Source organism: Ipomoea nil, unplaced genomic scaffold, assembly GCF_001879475.1.
Source record: "Ipomoea nil cultivar Tokyo-kokei standard unplaced genomic scaffold, Asagao_1.1 scaffold1317, whole genome shotgun sequence".
Taxonomy (NCBI): Eukaryota; Viridiplantae; Streptophyta; class Magnoliopsida; order Solanales; family Convolvulaceae; genus Ipomoea; species Ipomoea nil.
In genome coordinates, this window is record NW_017617745.1 from 5,815,922 (window position 1) to 5,835,822 (window position 19,901).

The window sequence follows — 19,901 nt, forward strand, 5'->3', positions numbered from 1 at the left end:
AATATTTATATTTTTAAAAATAACTAACAAATTTTTACTAACTAAATTTATATGAAATTAAATTTATTTATTATATTAATCCAATATATAATGTTTATAAAATAATTTGTACTAAAAATACAATGTATAAAATAATTTGCACTAAAAACATGGACATAAATTATGAATATAACTTTGATTGAGACTTATTATGTATACTAGTATTTTCTGATGCGCGATGCGTAAAAATTAGGTGCCCAATATTAGTATTTTATATTAGGATTTTTAATATTTAAATCATTATAAATAATAATAATAATAATAATAATAATAATAATAATAATAATAGTGTAAACATTTTTAGATATTTGATATTTATATTGTAGGAAATAACTCTAAATTATAATGTATAAATATTATTATTATTATTGAATAAAATAAGAAAATATATGGTGGATGCATGTGCATGGTAACAATAGTGGAAAAGATAACGGAAGTTATAACGGTAGGGGTATGTTTGTCTAAAATATTATAAAGTACAACCTTTATAGCATAATAATGTATAAAAAAACCCAACGAAAAAAAACGGACATAAAATAAAAGTATAACTTTCATTCACACTTATTATATTTTATATTTATATATATCTAATCTAAATAAAAACATAATAAGCCTCAATAAAAGTTATATCATTGATTTATGTCCCTCTTTTGTATGCAAATAAATGTGTATATTTTACTTTAAATGTTGTACATTCCAATGTTATTAGACAAAACTATCTTTACACCGTTAGTTTTTAATTCTAACTTTAATAACACATCATTATTACCATACACCTATATCTATCATATCTTTTTCCTATTTTTAATTATCATTTTATTAAAATCATTATATGTTAATTTAATACTTAATTATATTTTAATTAAATTTCTATGAATGATAAATTATATATGTGTGTGTACAAAATACATATATTATTTGTATATATATAATTCAAATTATAATTTTTAATTATTTATATTTATCAATGTTTTAATATTGGGCATGAATTTTCGCGCATACACAATGCTAGTATATATATATATAATGTCTTGCACTCTCTAATTGAATTTTGATATGATAACTACAATATTTGAAGTTGAATTTTTGAAAATTAATTAGGCGTGTTGATAACATTGTTAGCTTATCAGGTTTATTTGATCATTGTTAGTTGTTTGACTTGGTTAAACAATCAATATGAGTATTTAATTAATTAACTTTTTGTAACAACTTATTGCTTTAAAATGTTAAAATTTAAACAGTTACTCAAAGTAGCTTTCTTGATCAGCTTTTTGAAAAAGTCATTTTTCATTTAATCAACTATTAATTAACAGTTAATCACCAAACACTTTTTTACAATAAACTAATATTATCAACTAATTAAACTCATTAATCCAATTAACTAACACCTATTACCAAACACCCCTCAGTCAGAATAATTTGATTATTTGCATATAAAATTTGGACATAAACAAAATTGACATGATTTCGCAAAATTTATTCAATCATAGTCAAATACGGAGTAGATAATAATGATCCCTTCAAAAAAAAGAAGATAATAATGATGATAATTCGGTAAAGCCAGCAGCTCGGACCCGCGTATCCAGTTTCCACTCTCCTTCCCGTCGACGGCGTTTACTAGTCCGGTCTTCGCCGTCTTACCTTTTGCTCTCCCGTTCCGGCGGCGGTTCCGAAAGTTCCCAACAGTTTCTTTTCTTTGTTCAATTCAATTTCCGGCAGTCGATCTTTCAAAGAAGAAAATGAGGAAATTTTTGATTTTCTACTCATAGCATAGAGTGTTCGTTCGTTCATCGGTATACTGATGATTCATGGATAGAGGTGGAAAACGGATTCGAAATGCATCGACTCCCTTTGATCTTCGTTCATAAGAGGCGCAGTGACTCCAAGTCAAGCCGTCGAGACAGAGGAGCCGCCGACGCCGCTAAGTCGAAGCCCAAGCTCAAGCGCTGCAACGCTTTGAGGAACATCGACTTCGAGCCGTGTACTTCGGCTTCCTCGGAGGAGTTGTTGATTTCGTTCAAGTGGAGTGACAAGAAGAGCTTCCGGATCGAAGGGGACAGGGCTGAAATCGAAACTATCTTCGAAGAGTTGGGGTTTTCTGGCCCGGACGACTTTGAAATTCCTCCGGCGGCATGGGAGGCCTCCATGAAGGCGCGCTCACCTTGCGATGTCCTACCTAGGCTCAGTAATTCTCGAGCCGTCGAGTTCTCGGATAGTGTTAGGGTTACTGACGGCCGGTTTCCTGTGAATGGAGAGCCTCATAATGGCACTGTGACTCGATTTCCGGGTAGTGGTAGTGTTAGTAGTGTATTTAATTCGAAAATTGAGGCTCATGATTCTGAGTTTTCCGAGATTTGTAGAGGAAATCATCGGCATATTGATCGTTGTGTTGGCAGCAGCAGTGGTACTCCTTTGAGGGGTGAGGTTTGTGAAACCGTGAGTAGATTCGATTACAGAGTTAACATTGATGGTGTAGCCTTTAATAAGACTGAGCCTGCTAAATTTGCTTGTGATGGTGGTGGTGGTGGTGGTGGTGGTGGAGGCATTAAGGGTGTGAGGCCGCCTGTTCTGACTCCACCACCTGCACTGCCATTTCCAGTGGGCAATGATACCCTTTTGGGTTGGGGTACTGTGAGCTCATCTATGCCTGTGGATGATATGAAATTGGGATTTTTGAGTCCAGAAAGAATGATAGCAGATGCTGAAATTGCAGACAAGGAGGGTGCTAATATTGAGGTTGATGAGGAGGTGGAAAATGATATAAGAACACAACTAGGACTCAATGATTTGCACTCAGCATCATGTTCATTCACCACCAATGATGATGATTCTTCTAGCACTACAACGGAGCTTATGTCCATAATATCTCCAAATGGGAGATTCATTCGCATTATTACAGGTTGGCAGAAGGGTCAACTTTTGGGACGGGGATCATTTGGATCAGTATTTGAAGGCATTGCAGAGTAAGTATTAGTTAGGGTACCGTTCTTTGTTTTTCTTGTTGTGAAAATGCCTCATGGACTGTTATCTATTATACTTTGGCTATTATGTGGTTCCTTATTGGTGCAGATTCTTTATTTGCTTCCTGATTTGTCACTTAGCCCTTTGTTTCTTCATTTTATGATGTCTAGTATTGTGGATTTCATTAGAACTTAACTATTGGTCTCTTATTTGAATTCAGTACTCCATCTCTTCTTCACTTTATGTAGTATTCCTTACATTGGAATTTGGAACATCATATGGTTTCTAGAATCTGGAGGGGTTTATAGTAAATTGGAATGTTTATTTTTCTAATGTGTTAAGTGTAGCTATGCAATTCTTTGATCCTTCTTCAATATGCTTTTCTGCAGTGGTGGCTTCTTTTTTGCTGTGAAGGAAGTGTCCTTGCTAGATCAAGGTGATGATGCAAGGCAAAGTATTTACCAACTTGAACAGGTAAGTGGGTATTTAATTGCACCAACTTTTCAACTGATAATTCTTTAATCTTAAGATTCGCCTGCATGCTCTTTCCTTCATTTTTTGTTCTCAGTTTCCTTTATTAAGTATCAACTTTATTTTTCTTTCCTTTTTTTTTTTTTAAATTTTTTTTTTTTTTTTTTTTTTTAATCTTAATCAGGAGATTGCTCTCTTGAGTCAGTTTGAACATGACAACATAGTACAGTATTTTGGTACAGACAAGGTAATACCTCTTTTGATTTCTTGATGGTAATTTTGTTGTTATCTCTATGCAAATACAGAGATCTTGCATTGTAATGCATAAGCCTTGGTTGTAAATATCTTGCATTGTTTCATGTCTGAGTAAAGCAAAATCTGCATTAAATTTACCTTGAACATTTATATATTAGGAAGAATAGGTTTCCTGTAATTTGTATTGGTGCTCTGTGTTTTATGGTAGAATTTATTTTCAAGGCTTCTCTTTACTGGATGATTCATTTTTATTTGCAGGATGATTCAAAGCTATATATATTTCTTGAGTTGGTATCTCAGGGGTCCCTTCTGAGTCTATATCAGAAGTATCATCTCCGAGACTCTCAGGTATCTGCCTATACAAGGCAGATATTGCTTGGGTTGAAGTATTTGCATGACCGGGATGTAGTCCACAGGTAACTGAATAAACGTTTGGATGTTTCTCTTGCTTGAATCATTATTCTATTGTTCAGGATAAGCTTTAAAGTGTAACATGTGTTCTCTTGATGCTTGAACATTTGAAGTTTTCTTGTTGATTCTAGTACACTGTAGAAGAAGTGTAATAATTTTTGCAATGTATATTAAGTTCAAGTATCTAATCAGGTTGTCACTACTTTTGAATGTACTAGCATGGTATAAAATATTTTCCTTGTAAATTGAACTGATTTTAGTATTTTTTTTATATAGCAAAGTAGAAGGTCATAGATAGTGTTCTGGCTCATTTGGAATGAAAGAAACAAACACTATTTTTAAGGTCACCAAACTGCAATAGAAAAATGCAAAGATTTATTTTGCATGTTTTTATCATGCTCTTTTCCTGAGTGATTTTTTGGATTGTTCTGATTGCTGTTTGATTCTTGGTTGTAAATTCTTTGTACTGGTCCATACAACACCCCCCCCCCCCCCCCCCCCCCGCGTGCCTATGTTCTCAAATATAAAATAAAAGAAAAGAGCTGTTAGGCGTAGTTAGTGGCTATGTATTCAATAGTGCTAAAGCTATGAATTTGGGCCTTGAAAATCTCTCTAAAAATGAAGGTAGGGTAATGCATTATCCTTCAACATTATATGATGTGGGATCCTTAGACACTGTATATAGCAGTTGGAATTTAAACCATGCATAACTGTTACATGTTTCTCTTTTAGCAAATGAAAATAAACAAATAATTTCACATGTTTCTTGCTGTGTGTTTATTTATTTTACATTGTAAAATTGAGTCACCTTTCTAGTCATATAAAGGATGATGTTTAATGTGTGTGATAGAGGGAATCAAGAGAATAGGAAAGGAGAATCATGAAAGTTTTTGAGGCAAAAATGTGCAAATTGAATTACCAAACAGTCAGGCTTATTATTCTTTGTTACCCTCAGAGGATGGAGTGATGGACTATTATTCCTTACTAGGAATGTGGTTACAAATGTCATATTTGGTTTAGAGATACAGATCGGTAGGTCTTAACTCTTAGTGGAATCTAAAATAAGCTGATGGTATAGCAAAATCTAAAATGTCTTAACTAGGCTTTTGTTATTTGTTTATTGTTTGCATCAATTTTCATTTGTGTAATTCAGTGGAACAAGTTTAAATATGTTTCTGAAGTCTTCATTATTTTGTTTTCCTAGAGATATTAAATGCGCAAACATATTGGTGGATGCTGCTGGGTCAGTCAAACTTGCAGATTTTGGCCTAGCTAAGGTTGGAATCATATATTATCAACCTTTCTGCTCTATTGTTCAGATCATACTGCCTTTCTTTTATTTTTTAACACCAGAAACTTTCTTTAGGCTGTGTTTTGGATAACTTGAAGTCTGATATTGAGATTACTAAATTATGCAGGCCACCAAACTGAATGATGTGAAGTCCTGCAAGGGCACTGCCTTCTGGATGGCTCCTGAGGTTAGCTGTGATTCTTTTACAGTAACCACCACATCTACTGAGAAATGAATGTTAATATGTTATATAGCTCAGTAGACATTTATGTAGGAAGATCTGGTATTGGTGAATTGGCAGAGTCAGTTTTGGCAACATTATCCCTCATTGTATAACTTAAAACCAGTTGTTGATGGTGATATTGCTAAAGTGAATAAATAGTCCAACATCCTTCCGTACCTAATAATTAAGTGTGGAAATTGGCAAAGTCAACACATGAGTGGATTTGGATTTTCAAATTGGCTGGATTATTACATTTAATGGCTGTAGTTAATTACTTCCTATTGTAGATGAGTTTAGTCATTTCTTAGTTGCTTTTTTATATGCATCAGTTTATACTTGGTTGTCAAACTCCTTATTAATTTCTGTATATTTTAAAACTTGAGAGTACTTGTACTTCTAGAATAATTTCAGTGAACCTCTCACATAAAACTTGAGAGTACTTATACTTCTAGATAGTTATCATACATTTTTGCATAATATTGTTTGGCAAGTTCCATAGGCATGAAGTGTTTTGAGTGAATAACTTTTGATGTTGCTGCCTTTTGTTCTTCTTGGTGTTGCATAGTAAACTAAATCTTTAATGCCTTGTTATGATTAATATGTAATGAATATCAACATCAAACATGTGATTGCTGAAATAAAGGCCATCAACTTTTTCTTGATTACATTAAACTGTGGCTTCAGGTCGTTAATAGAAGGAACAGTGGCTATGGGCTTGCAGCAGACATATGGAGCCTTGGCTGCACTGTCCTGGAGATGCTTACACGACAATTCCCTTATTGCCATCTAGAGCATGTATGTGATCATATTTACTTTCATGTATTATGCTGGCCAACCTTTTTCTCTATATCGAACTTAATAATTCAACGTAATGAGCTAGAGATTCAAAATGTTATTTCTTACGGAGTATATAAAAAGTTTACTTCAGATGTGTTTGTCTTTTGGCATGCTTCCTATGTGTTGGTGGAAAAATGCTAAAAAAAATTAGGGGCATAATCTATCCATGTATGTTGAAAAGTCAGTATGCATGATTGGGGATATACCAGCCATTTAGATGTTTCCATGTCTCCCTGCTTCATAGGTTGATCTATACTTCAAAATGTGTGAAACCCATGACAGGGTACTCTAGAGACTGATTGCATTTCCTTTGCAATTGCAGATTCAGGCTCTCTTTAAGATTGGGAGGGGTGAGCCACCTCATGTGCCTAACACACTTTCAGGTGATGCACAAGATTTTATACGTAGCTGTCTTCAAGTTGACCCAAATGCTCGTCCAACTGCTTCTCAGTTACTAGAGCACTCATTTGTGAAGCATCCACTTCCGTCACCCTTGAGTTCACCATCTCCTCGCTATCTAGGCATGCGGTTTTAGACTGTTGCAAATTCAAATTGTAAGTGAAAAAAATTCCTAGTATCTGATGTTCTTACCAATTTTTTATACATCTATTTATTCATTGATTCATGTATTATTTATTTTGTTACGTTCCAAGTTTTTGTTTGCTGTATGTGTATTCCCTGCATGTTTACATGTTATCCTCTTTCATAATTTGAGCTACAGCTAAACTGAAGCCTCCTTTATCCCTCTGCTTTTGTCCATTAACTTTTAAAGAACTCTGACCTGCAGGCCCCGCAGATTGAAATGCATTTGACTATGCCCTGCCCCCTTTCCTTGATTATTGCTGGTAATCTTGTCATTGGTGTGTTACATCTTTTCATCATTGCACCAACAGCTCTACTCACCTGATTGGATCAAAGGCGATGTGACTCAGTTCCTGGGATCCCCATGGGTTTTTAACTAAAAACACGCAACTGAGATTTCATCCTGCACTACAAGGCATGAGCTGTGAGTTTCCTATTTGATAGCTAATTAGGACTCTGACTTTCTTATGTGTTCTTAACGTATCACTGTCAATGCTAGGTCGATGTGTATTGTATTGCTTTGTTTTGTTTTTTGTTTTTTGTTTTTTTTTTCATAATAAGCACCATATAGTTGACTTATAAGCTTTAGTGCGAGGGTTGTAAAGATAGCAAGTATATTGAGTGGTCTTGTATATATATGCCATTTAGTGTGTATAATATCACGCAAATGTTTTGATCCTAACTGGTTCCAGCTGTGTTGTAGACTGCGAATTTTGGCATTGACATTTAGTGGTGTGTGCAGGTTGGAGTTTTTGAGCCAAATGAAGGCTGTGTTGTGTGTAGAATTTTTAATTTTATAGGCCAATTTAGGGGGGTTTGATTTATTGGTCCGACTTGTGATTACATATAATTAATTAGCAATAAGCAAGGTAAGGTTCCTTTAGACACAAGAGTATGTATCATCCTAATGAGTAATGATCTCAAAGCAATCAATCATACTTTGATATTTTGTGTGGGGAGAAATGGGTATGTGGTTAAAGCCATCTTCCCACAATTCAAATATTGGGATTTGGGAATGGATTTTATTTAGGCTTGTTTGTGAACAAAATTCAAACCTTGTGTCTTGGTAACAATTATACCCATATTTACTTTAGATTTTGGTGACAAACAAACAAGATGAATCCTCTCGTACTCAATTCGTCGAACTTTTTCTTCTTATCACTTTTTTTTTTTTTTGGTTTTGTCTTGTAGTCGGATCAAAGTCTGGTACTCACTCTTTAACGATGAGGTAAAGTACTCCATACTTAACAAATTCATAGTCAATCACCAAATCAAATCAAATTTAACTAAAAAATAATCCTTGTCTAGGTCACAAACTTCATTCTTGATTTGGGATTCCATAGAGTTTAGTTTAGGCTCCTTAGCAGATAAGCATACCCAATTCTCCTCCCCATCACCTTAATGATAAGCTTTTGTCTCCATGCTTTACGTAAACCATCCTTCTCTTCCTTAGACCTTCCGGATTTGCTTTCATTAGAGAGTTTTTTCGTTTAATAGATCTTTAAAATTCAACAAGTGAAATTGCACCGTGAATCTTGAATACAAGATGAACTTTAGAATTTTACTTGATTTTAATTTATGCACAATCGTGTTCATTAATTAGGTTATTTGATCAAATGTAAATAACTGAACTTGAAAGCATAAAATAAAATAAGAACACAGAGAATTGTTACGCATTTCGGAGCACTTCTCCTACGTCTGCGGGGCCACCCACGTCTACCCAATCCACTATAGATGTTCACCAAGCAGTATTACAAAAGGTAAGTACAAATGGCTCTCAGCCTTTACCACTACAACCCTTCCTAACACCTATTCAAGACTGAACCGTGCATGCCATAACAATCTTCAAGCGAAGCTTCAGCTGTACTAGGTACTGACTGTGTAGCTTCAGCTGTACCAGGTACTGACTGTGTAGCTCAGGTAGAATTTCTCAAGAAATAATAAAATAACAATAGATATTTGTGCAGTAGCTTTCCAGAAAGTTCTTTACTCAATATATCAATTCTCGAATCAGCAACTTTCTAAAAGAAGATGTCTTCATTTTATAGTAAAGCTCACCCCATCACATGATCCAAATAAATAGCATTCCAAAGTCTTCAATTAACCACAACCACATGTTTTGTTTGAAAGCTCCATTCCATGCGCAATATCAATTCAAAACAATTCCTTCCACATCTTTTCTTTAGCACATACCATTTTTTCATGCAGAATTAATTCCATTAACTAACTTCTTAAATTAATTAAGACCACTCCTTTATTTCTTCAAAGCTGCTTAATCTATTTGTCCAACACTGTTAGCTTCCAAATAAACTTACCTTGTAGATTGTACATATCTTCTTGACTGGAGATACAGTTCATGGCCCATAAGCAAATTCAACACACACTAATTAGATTGACAATTAAATTAGCCAATACAAATGGGTTTTTAATGTGTATCATTTGTACACTTACAATCTCCCCCTTTGGCAATTTAATTGGCAACAACTAACACATCTATACTTAGGGCAAACAAAAAATAGTAAACATGACTTTTATTAACAAATAGCCCGTAGCATATCTGTTTGACAAGATAATAAAAGTAAGAGTTTAATTATTGAATTACCATGGTCAGTGAACCGTAGCTCCTTTCCCAATAAGTCCTATTCAATTTACTGTAAGAGGAGTCAACACTGTAGACTATTTCATCCAAAGATAATCCCAGTATAGTCCATCATAATATTATTAGAAATCCAGAATATAAACCAAGATGTATTATAGTAGATAATCCAATCCATAATGCAACCGAGACCCTTATACCAAAACAAAATCTATAATCCATTCATGCCAAATACTAAATTAAACATAACAGATTCCATATTCCATAATTAACCAAAACTCCCCCTTTTTGCCAATAAATTGACAAAGGTGAACATCTATATTAGTGGATTGAGTCTGACGGAGTGCCCTATTGGATTGAACCTGCATAAGAAGATTAGAAACAAAATGAGAAAAGCAGAACGCGATAACAATTTTAAACAAATAACATTTAAGCACAAGTCAAGTTGGAGCAGATTAAGTAGATAAAACATACCAAGTAACAAACACATTCAAACACAAATTCGTAGCAAATAACACAAAAAGCACACAATTGGGTCACTCAAGAAGACAGATTGGTAAATAAGACAGTAAGCACATTCAGGTAAAGCATATTCAGCCAGAGATTCAAATAGAGCAAAATCAGGCACAGATTCATATAAATCAACTTCAGGCAAGAATTTATAACAGTTAGCACAATAAGTATACAAACAAACACAGATACGGTCTTGACCGGACCAACAAAACACATTCACATATTGTGCAAATATTAAACGAATTGCATCAAATTTTCATTCAAGTAACCATAGAGAATTCAAAGATGCAACACAAGAAACAAAAATAACCTAAGCAAAAATAGGTTTATCAGTTCAAAAGCACTCAAAACAACACAAGTAGAACATTTAGTAAACGCATAGAAAACAGTCAAGAACAAAACACAAAGAATCAATCCGTTAAAAGCACTCAAAGCAACGCAAGTAGAACATTTAGTAAACGCATAGAAAACAGTCAAGAACAAAACACAAAGAATCAATCTGCAATTTAGAGTAGGTAACGAAAATGACTAATTGCGAGAAAAAAAAATTGGAATAGAGGACAAATCAATCATAGAGAGACACACGCACAAAAAAGACATAGATGCAGTGTGAGAGCATGTAGGAACTGAACCATTAATTCAAAAGATAAATTCTCTTATCCTGAAACAGATTCTATCACAGATGCAGAATATTACATTGCCAAAGATGAACAATTGTCAAGATTTGATGAATGCAAGGATATTGAAGTAGAAGGCACCAAATTAGGTAAAGGAACACATAAAAACTCAGCTTTAGACATAGGAATATTTGCAGGTATTTCATAGGACACATTAGGTAATGGCACCCTAAAATATTCATGAAATCAACAAAAGGAATTAGAGAGTAATGAACCTGTAGACCTTATCACCAAAGATGATGGCAAAATTAATTTTGAAGATGGATGATCTATTGTGGATGCGTATTGGAATGTCAATGTCGTCTTGATCAGTATCAGATTCTGATTCTGGTTCTGGGTCAGGTTGAGTTGGCGTGGGTGATGACGTAGGCGACTCTGGATCTGGTTCAGGAGTTTCAGAACGGTTTGCATCAGGTTCTGTCACTGACCCAGGTTGTGAAACTACAACAATATCATTCGGTTGATCATCAATTACAACATTTGTAAACTCCATGATTGTCTTGGTCACTTTGTTGTATACACGATATGCACTGTTGTTCGTTGAATAATCGGGAAAGATCCTCTCGTCGCTTTTTTGTTCAAATTTTGCAACAGGATTTCTATCCTTCAAAATAAAACATCGTGAGCCAAAAATGTGAAAGTATTTAATATTCGGTTTCTTACCTTTCCATAATTCATACGATGTTTGACTTGTGCCTGGCCGAAGAAAGACTCGATTGGGGATGTGACATGTGGTGTTTACAGCTTCTGTCCAGAATTTTTTGAGGTAATACTTTGGCGTTGAGCAGGACTCGTCCATTTCTTGAATGGTGCGGTTTTTTCATTCAACGACTCTGTTTTGTTGAGGTGTCTTTGGTGCTGAATACTCGTGGGTAATTCCTGATTGATTGCAAAAGGCATCGAACAAGTTGTGTTCGAATTTCCGTCCGTGATCACTTCGAATTCGAATGATAGGTTCATTTCTTTCCTTTTGGAGTTTCAGTCCCAGTGTTTTGAAAGCTTCAAGTGCTTCAGATATTTCCCTGAGAAAGATTATCCACGAAAAACGTGAAAAATCATCAACACATACCAGTATGTATTTCTTACCTCCAAAACTCTCTGTTTGAGTAGGACCAATGAGATCCATGTCGATCAGTTCTAGGCAGTAACTCGTGTTTATGGTATGTTGAGCTGGATGAAATGATTTGGTCTGTTTCCCAGCTTGGCAAGCACCACAAATGGTTGATTCGACTTTCATCTTGGGTAAACCACGAACACATTCTATCTCCATTAGTTTATCAAGTAGTCTGTAACTCAGATGCGCCAGTTTTTGGTGCCATAGCTCAGCTTCATCTTTGCTGGTCCTGCAACAGAAGATGTGTTAGTTAGAATATAGCAATTGTCAATTGACCTTTTACCTTCCATAATGCATTGATTTGTTTTGTCCAGGACACTGCAGTTATTTTTGATGAAGCATACATTCCAGTTTTGGTCACATAGTTGACTTATACTTATGAGATTTGCGTGAAGTCCACTGACTAGCAATACTTTTTCTAGTTTTGGCAGGCCAACTACATTAAGCGTGCCTATGCTAGTGACCTGACCTTTAATCCCGTCACCAAAGGTAACTTCACCTTTGCTTGCATTTACGTTGCTTAGAAATTTGGTATTTCCTGTCATGTGACGGGAACACCCGCTGTCAAAGTACCATTTCTCTTCTCTTCCTGCACTTTTAGAGTGAAAAGAGACAAACGAAATATAGTCAGTCTTTTTAACCCAAATCTGTTGTTGCAAAGGGTTAGATGTTCTTGTGCCTGAATTTCTTGATTCTTTGATCCTTGTAGAAGTAGTAGCATTCGGGTCTGGTATGGCCACGCAACCTGCAATAATGACATACGGGGTTATAAAGTTTGTATTGTTGCTTGTTTGACCTTACTATACCACTGTTATGTTTCGTTGAGCTGGATTCAGGAATGTCTCCTGGATCAGGTCCAGACGCTTTGACGAATACCGTTTTATCCTTTGAGTTGCTTCCAGTGAAACCCAAACCGAATTTTGCAGAAGTTTTCTTCCGGAATCAAGGATTTTGTCAAGTGTTGAAGTGGTGTCCATCATTTGGATTTGTCGTTTGTAGGTGCTTAGCTCCTGCTTCAAGGTCTGTACCTCTTGTTTCAGCCTCTCTTCCCGGTCAGATGCCTCTTTAAAAAGTACATCCCTATCGGCCACTTGATTTTGGTATACTTTACTAGCATTCACTACAATTCTTATCTCACTAGCCAATTTGCGATTTTCTTTTCTTAGTGCTTCCCATTTGGGATACAACTTATTAAACTCAACTTCAAAAGATAAAGCATTTAACTCTAAATCTTCTGCGAAGACATATTCTCCTCCCTTCGAGTCAGCCACGTCTTCAAGTTCAAAGCATGCTGCAACACGTGCAGTAAATGCAACGAAGTTACCCGAGATTTCTTCTACATTAGATCCAGTTGTTTCAACGTTAGGCTCATCGTCACTCCAGGTAATGGCTGACATAGACTTTTTACGTCTAAGATAAGTGGCACACTCTGCTTGTACATGTCCAAAGCCTTCACATTCATAGCACTTGATTCTTTTATTAATTAGGTTATTTAATCAAATGTAAATAACTAAACTTGAAAGCATAAAATAAAATAAGAACAGAGAGAATTGTTACGCAGTTCGGAGCACTTCTCCTACGTTTGCAGGGCAACCCACATCTACCCAATCCAATATAGATGTTCACCAAAGAGTATTACAAGAGGTAAATACAAATGGCTCTCAGCCTTTACCACTACAATCCTTCCTAACACTTATTCAGGACTGAACCGTGTATGCCATAACAATCTTCCAACGAAGCTTCGGCTGTACCAGGTACTGACTGTGTAGCTCAGGCAGAATTTCTCAAAAAATAATAAAATAACAATAGATATTCGTGCAGTAGCTTTTCAGAAAGTTCTTTACTCAATATATCAATTCTCAAATCAGCAACTTTCTAAAAGAAGATGTCTTCATTTTATAGTAAAGCTCACCCCATCACATGATCTAAATAAATAGCATTCCAAAGTCTTCAATTAACCATAACCACATATTTTGTTTGAAAGCTCCATTCCATACGCAATATCAAGTCAAAACAATTCCTTCCGCGTCTTTTCTTTAACACATACCATTTTTCATGCAGAATTAATTCCATTAACTAACTTCTTAAATTAATTAAGACTACTCCTTTATTTCTTCAAAGCTGCTTAATCTATTTGTCCAACATTGTTAGCTTCCAAATAAACTCACATTGTAGACTGTACATATCTTCTTGACTGGAGATACGGTTCATGGTCCATAAGCAAATTCAACACACACTAATTAGATTGACAATTAAATTAGTCCATACAAATGGGTTCTTAATGTGTATCATTTGTACACTTACAACAAGGATCATATTTTTTAAAAAAAATATACTCCCTCCGTCGTCCCATAAAATGTTTGGTTCGATTAACGAGATTTGACTTCAATTATTTTTAATCCAAATTTTCATAATTTTAAGTTTAGTATTAGTATACAAAACATATATATTTAGAAACTACACTAAAAGTACTATTGAACACACACACAAAAAAAAAAATTAAATCTAAAAATAAGTAAAAAATACTAAAGAAAATAAACAAAGAAGAAAGAGTTGGTTTGACCAATGAATACTAAGTAGGAAAGATAAAATGGGACAGGTGGAGTATTTACCAACATAAAAATTGATCAATATCCGGTTTTAAAAAAAATAAAAATAAACAATATCCACAATAAATACTCGGCAAAAACTTGTGTGCGACGGGTCGGATCGAGATGAATATGTAAAATTTATATTGAAAAATGTAATACTAATCAAGAATAAATTGTTTTTACTTATATGAGAAATTGTAATACTTTTGAAAAAAAATGTATGAGGAGTAATGCTTTTATATATTTTAGTTTAAAACTATTACATTTTTTCCCATCTTGTAAGTAACAAACACTTGACAATAACATTTGGGGTGTCATTGAGTGGAAGGGACTCATCCATCCTTACTCAAAAGTCAAGGGTTCGACCAACTGTCTCACCTAAAAGATGTGCCTACAATTCAACGAGAGGATTGACATTGTGCTTTGACGGTGAAAAAAAAAAAAAAAAACTTTACAACATTTTGGTTTACACATCATGAATGGAAATCAAAATCATAGATACTGTTTGATTTAACAATGGATATCATTCCATCTTATCCCTCCTCATCTGACACCTCCCGATCTATCGACTCCTCACTAAATCCCACATATTTTGAATGGAAATCAAAATCATAGATATTGTTTGATTTAAAAATGGATATCATTCCATCTTATCCCTCCTCATCTGACACCTCCCGATCTATCGACTCCTCACTAAATCCCTCATATTTTTGTTTTGATTTTTTTGTTATTTTAGTACTTTAGATGTCATTATATTAGGATCAATTAGATTTTTCCTAAAAAGTATTACACTTCACTTTATTCCTAATTATTATTATATTTTTTAGTATAAATATTACATTTTCACATTGACATGACCCAATCCGCCTCACAAATAAAAATCAGTGAGACGATCATACACAAGTGTACCACTAAATACTCAATATAGTCGATCAAATTTGAGTTTTAAAAATCTCTCAATAGTCAAGGGTGAGTATGAGTTATGAATTTGGAAATTATAGAAATGACTCCGGTAGTCATCTCCCAACTTATGCTTATCCCTGGTGACATTTTAGATAGAGTAAATTTTATTTTTGGTCATATGACTATTGGGGTCTTGTTAATTGCAATCTACGGTTTTTAAAATTGTTAATTTAGTACCTTAAATATTTAATTTTTCTCACTTTTAGTCACTTTGATCAAATTTTTGGTCAAATATCACCGAAAATTTTTAATTAACCAATTAAAGTTTAATGTAAGAGAAAAATTCGTCTTTGTAAGTTTGGTCCGAATAGGGAAAGTGATATTTGACTCTTTTTTTTTTTTTTTTTTTTTTTTTGCGCAATTCCACTTGTTCTTAGCCCTAAATTTGCGCGACAAAGAGGAGAACGAAGCCAAGAAATAAAAGGAGAGAAGAAGGAAGAGGAAGCTTGCAGCGCCATTCTCCATCTAGTCCAATGTACCTGGGTATGAGTAATTTCTATTCTTCTTCTTCGAATTATGGTAATGAGTACTGTGAATTTGGAGAAAAATTCTCAATTATCCATTGTAGATGTGGTCACCAATTAAAGATTCAAACTTCATGGACAAATGAGAATCTGGGTCACAGATTTTGACAATGCTCCGGTGGTATTGTAAATAGTTTTCTTTTTGTTATTAAATTTGTATATATGTACGTCCAGTTTAATTTTTTAGATTAATTTTTGTTGTTTGTTTTTTGAAATCTGTAGTACAGAGTCAGGTGGGGTGTGCATTTGTAGATTGGTATGATCCTTCAATGTGCTATCGTTCGAAGCGAATAATTATGAGATTGTTAAAACGCATAAATAGACAAGATGAAGAGATAAGAACACTAAATATGAAGCTTAAATGTGATAAGAACTAGGATGGCAAACTGTTGAAGTGGTTGAACAAGATTGTAGGAATATTGATTGTAATATTTGTAGTTTTTGTTAGCAGTAAATATTGTGCCACTGTGTAATGTACTTATCATTTCATTGTGTTATGTATGAAATGATCCTTTTGGTGATGTAATAAACTGATCCTTTTGGTATGCACAAAATTTATTAGCCAAAAAACTGTAATAAACTGATTTTTTCATTCAATATAATGCACACAATTAATTCATTAAGTAAAAGACTGACTTAAATTGTCAAGAGTACACATTCCTTTACAATTCAAAAATTGAGTCAAAGTTTTATGTCAATAACCGAGTACATATTGCTTTACAATTCCAAAAATATGAGTCAAGGTTTCATGTCAATAACCAAGAGTACATATTCCTTTACAATTCCAAAATCATGAGTTAAAGTTTCTATTCAGTGATCAAGACTACATACTCCATTACAACATAACCACTACAGTTTCTAGTCATTAAGTTGTTTAAAAAACATTCAAAGTCTAAGCTTCATTTAGTCAAGGTTGATAGGGTCATCATTGTTTCGAAAGAATTTGGACTTCATCGTTGTCTTGCTCCTAGTATAGTATGGCTTCTTACGGTTGGATTGCCTTTTCTTTGTGCTCACTGTAGGGAGAATGAGGTCTTTTACGGTAACCTGCTACGAGACATTGACATCTTACCCTTCCTGCTGCCCGACACCATCTCGGTCTTCATGCTGCTACCCAACCCCATCTTGGTCTTCCTCATGTTGCTGCTGTCTAGTCACCTTTGAAGTGATGTGGATGGAGATTTGTTTGGTGGCATAAATGACGCTTTTCTTTGGCTTCATTTTAAACAATAGAATAGTGTAAGTTACAAACTATGTTGTTTTTGAAAAAAAAAAAATATATTTGTATGACATAATGAACATCACCTTTTGATTTAGATTAGATGGACACTTCCTTGAATTATTTCCAGCTTGCCTACAAAGGGAACAATGCAATTGGATATGCTTTCTTGACACAGAAATTTCATCTTGACTCAACTTTGGCTCAACCTCTTAGCAGATTTCTGTCTTAGCTTCTTAGGCCTCCCAACCTTGGCAGAATAGATAGGTGGCAATGGGGGGAATTTTGTTAGTCAGGGCCACGCATCATGACATGCCATGGGTTTAAAAGAGCCATTATATATGTTCAAATAAGTTTCCTTTGAGTAACATTGATGGACAAAGTCGTACAGTGCTTCCTTCCCATATTTCTTCTAAATAGCACATACTACATGCTTGCATGGAAGCCCAGAGAGATCCCACTTCCGACAAGAACATGTTTTCCTTTTCAAGTTTACCTCTTGTTGGTCCCCATACAATTGTCATACCTCAAACTTAAAAAAGTCACACTGTGTTGCCAAATAACCATATGCCTCCTTCTCAATTTGCTTCAATTTTTCAACAATTGTAGGACATATCAGTGTCTTCCAACTAGCTGCTTTTTGTCTTTGTTCAAAAAATTTGTCCATTAACATTTTCCTTATAGTTTCAAGGCAGTCTATAATTGTCTTGTCCTTAGTCCCGAGTAAAGTTGAATTAAATGAGTCACAATATTGTTTACCAACATGTCACAGTGGCTGTGTGTTGAGAAGTGGAATCTAGACCATTATGTTGGAGACTTATCACCTAACCATTGATATGCTTGTTCATCTAATGCCTTAATTTTGCTTAAAGCATTAGTGAATGAATTCACAGTTGTTGCCCTGCACAAGCCCAAAGAGCATCCTTCGGTGCCTTACCTTGAAACCCTGCTACTTTCATATTTCCATACAGGTGCCTCACACAAAGCATGTGCTCCACACCAGGTAGCACATACACAAATGTTGGGATTAACCCCTTTCTGTTTATCACTTATAAAACAGAATTTATGCTCAACGTGTTCTGTTATCTCTAGATCCTCTTTCAGTAGTTGTAGAAACCAACACCAAGATTCCTTTTTTCTCCCTCAACAATAGCATATGCAAGTGGGAAAATATTGTCATTAGCATCAACACAAACAATAGTAAGTAGCATCCCACTTGTTGCACATCTCAAGTGACATCCATCCACACTACCTATGAGGTGTCTACAATGTTTGAACCCTTGTTTGCTACCATCCCAACATATGTACATTCTTAAAAATATATGCTGCCCACTTTCATCATTCAAATCACTAAGCTTCACAACACAAGTATTCTTAGGGGTTGTCCTTGAAATTTTAGCATAATAGCTCCAAATCTTCTTGAAGTTGTCTTCATCATCACCTAGCCTTTGTTTCTTAGCCTTCCAAATAACCCTATAGACTTGTTGATCACTTAGATAGAACCCCTCTTTACTGCACACCGTGTCCTTGAATTTTTTCATCATCTAATTTGGATGGTCTTTTAATTCCTTGGACCGCCTCTTTGCAACCACACTAGCTTTTACCATCGAAGTCTCCCAAACCCAAGAACAACCTTCATGCACATCAACCATGTTTAGAATACTCCAAGACAGTGAGCTCACCACTTTCCTCAACCCTATTCTCCAAAGAATAATCATACTGTGAACACTCAACTATAACCATCTTCTTGTCATTTCTAAGAGTTCGAATATCTTTCTCATTTTTTGAAACCATAGTTTTGCACTACTTCTCTAAATTGTTGCTAGGATGCAAAAGTCATGCCTAATGTAAAATGGGGATCTTTCATGTCAGTTGCAGATCTAAAAATAGGCCATTTACTTTGACCATCACTATTAGAATCCACTAATGATGCATCATCAGAGAAGTTTATCTCATCCAAATAATATGTTTTCCTTTCTCCTTGTTGTTTGTTTGTGTTTCTGTTTCCCACTAAGTCATCCTTATCCCCAACACCACCCTTCTCATCCTTATTTCAAACACTCAACCTCAACCTCAAACTCACTTTCTCATTCACCATCAGATTCAACTACCTCAACTTCTGCATCAATAAAATCATTTGCATCCATTGTTTCAACCCATATCTCCAACATTTGACATTCATTGTGTGCAGTACTTAATTTCATCTCCTGTAAAACACTCAAATAGTAAAAGAACAATGTAAAAGCACATGTCAGTATTCCTAACTCCAATATATACACATGACATATCAACAAAAAGATAAACATAGTGGTCCCACATAACCCTATATTTAACCATATACATAGAACACAACACAATTTTCAACAAATTGGTCCCCACAAGAATAATATACTACTTTACTCTAACATATCAACACAAGTATAAAAATATTGGTCCTCACATGTAATCTTCTCAGTATATATCTTTAGTCTAACACAAGTATAAAAACATTGGTCCCCACATGTTATCTTCTCAACATATATAAAGCACACGCCAAACACATTCTGAACACTGCTATTTTACTCCATTTTGTACACACACAATAAATACTCTCAACAAGGAAACAATGCAATATGACTATGAAAGACGCCAATT

The 19,901-nt window shown here is 34.7% G+C and overlaps 1 protein-coding gene across 2 annotated transcripts; it reads left to right on the forward strand.

Moving 5' to 3' along the window:
• Positions 1-1,562: 1,562 nt before the first annotated feature.
• On the forward strand, positions 1,563-7,749 carry LOC109185357 (mitogen-activated protein kinase kinase kinase 1-like). 2 transcript variants are annotated; one of them, XM_019335343.1, is made up of 9 exons: positions 1,568-3,002; positions 3,390-3,474; positions 3,656-3,718; positions 3,985-4,142; positions 5,342-5,414; positions 5,556-5,615; positions 6,336-6,446; positions 6,811-7,042; positions 7,276-7,749. In XM_019335343.1, the coding sequence occupies exons 1-8, from the start codon at positions 1,876-1,878 to the stop codon at positions 7,021-7,023; spliced, it is 1,890 nt and encodes a 629-aa protein (XP_019190888.1). In that variant the 5' UTR covers positions 1,568-1,875; the 3' UTR covers positions 7,024-7,042; positions 7,276-7,749. The 2 variants fall into 2 exon arrangements, with proteins under 2 accessions (XP_019190889.1, XP_019190888.1); XM_019335344.1 differs by lacking the exons at positions 6,811-7,042; positions 7,276-7,749 and having other exon boundaries at positions 1,563-3,002; positions 5,342-5,450; positions 5,491-5,615; positions 6,336-6,444.
• The last annotated feature ends 12,152 nt before the right edge of the window (positions 7,750-19,901 follow it).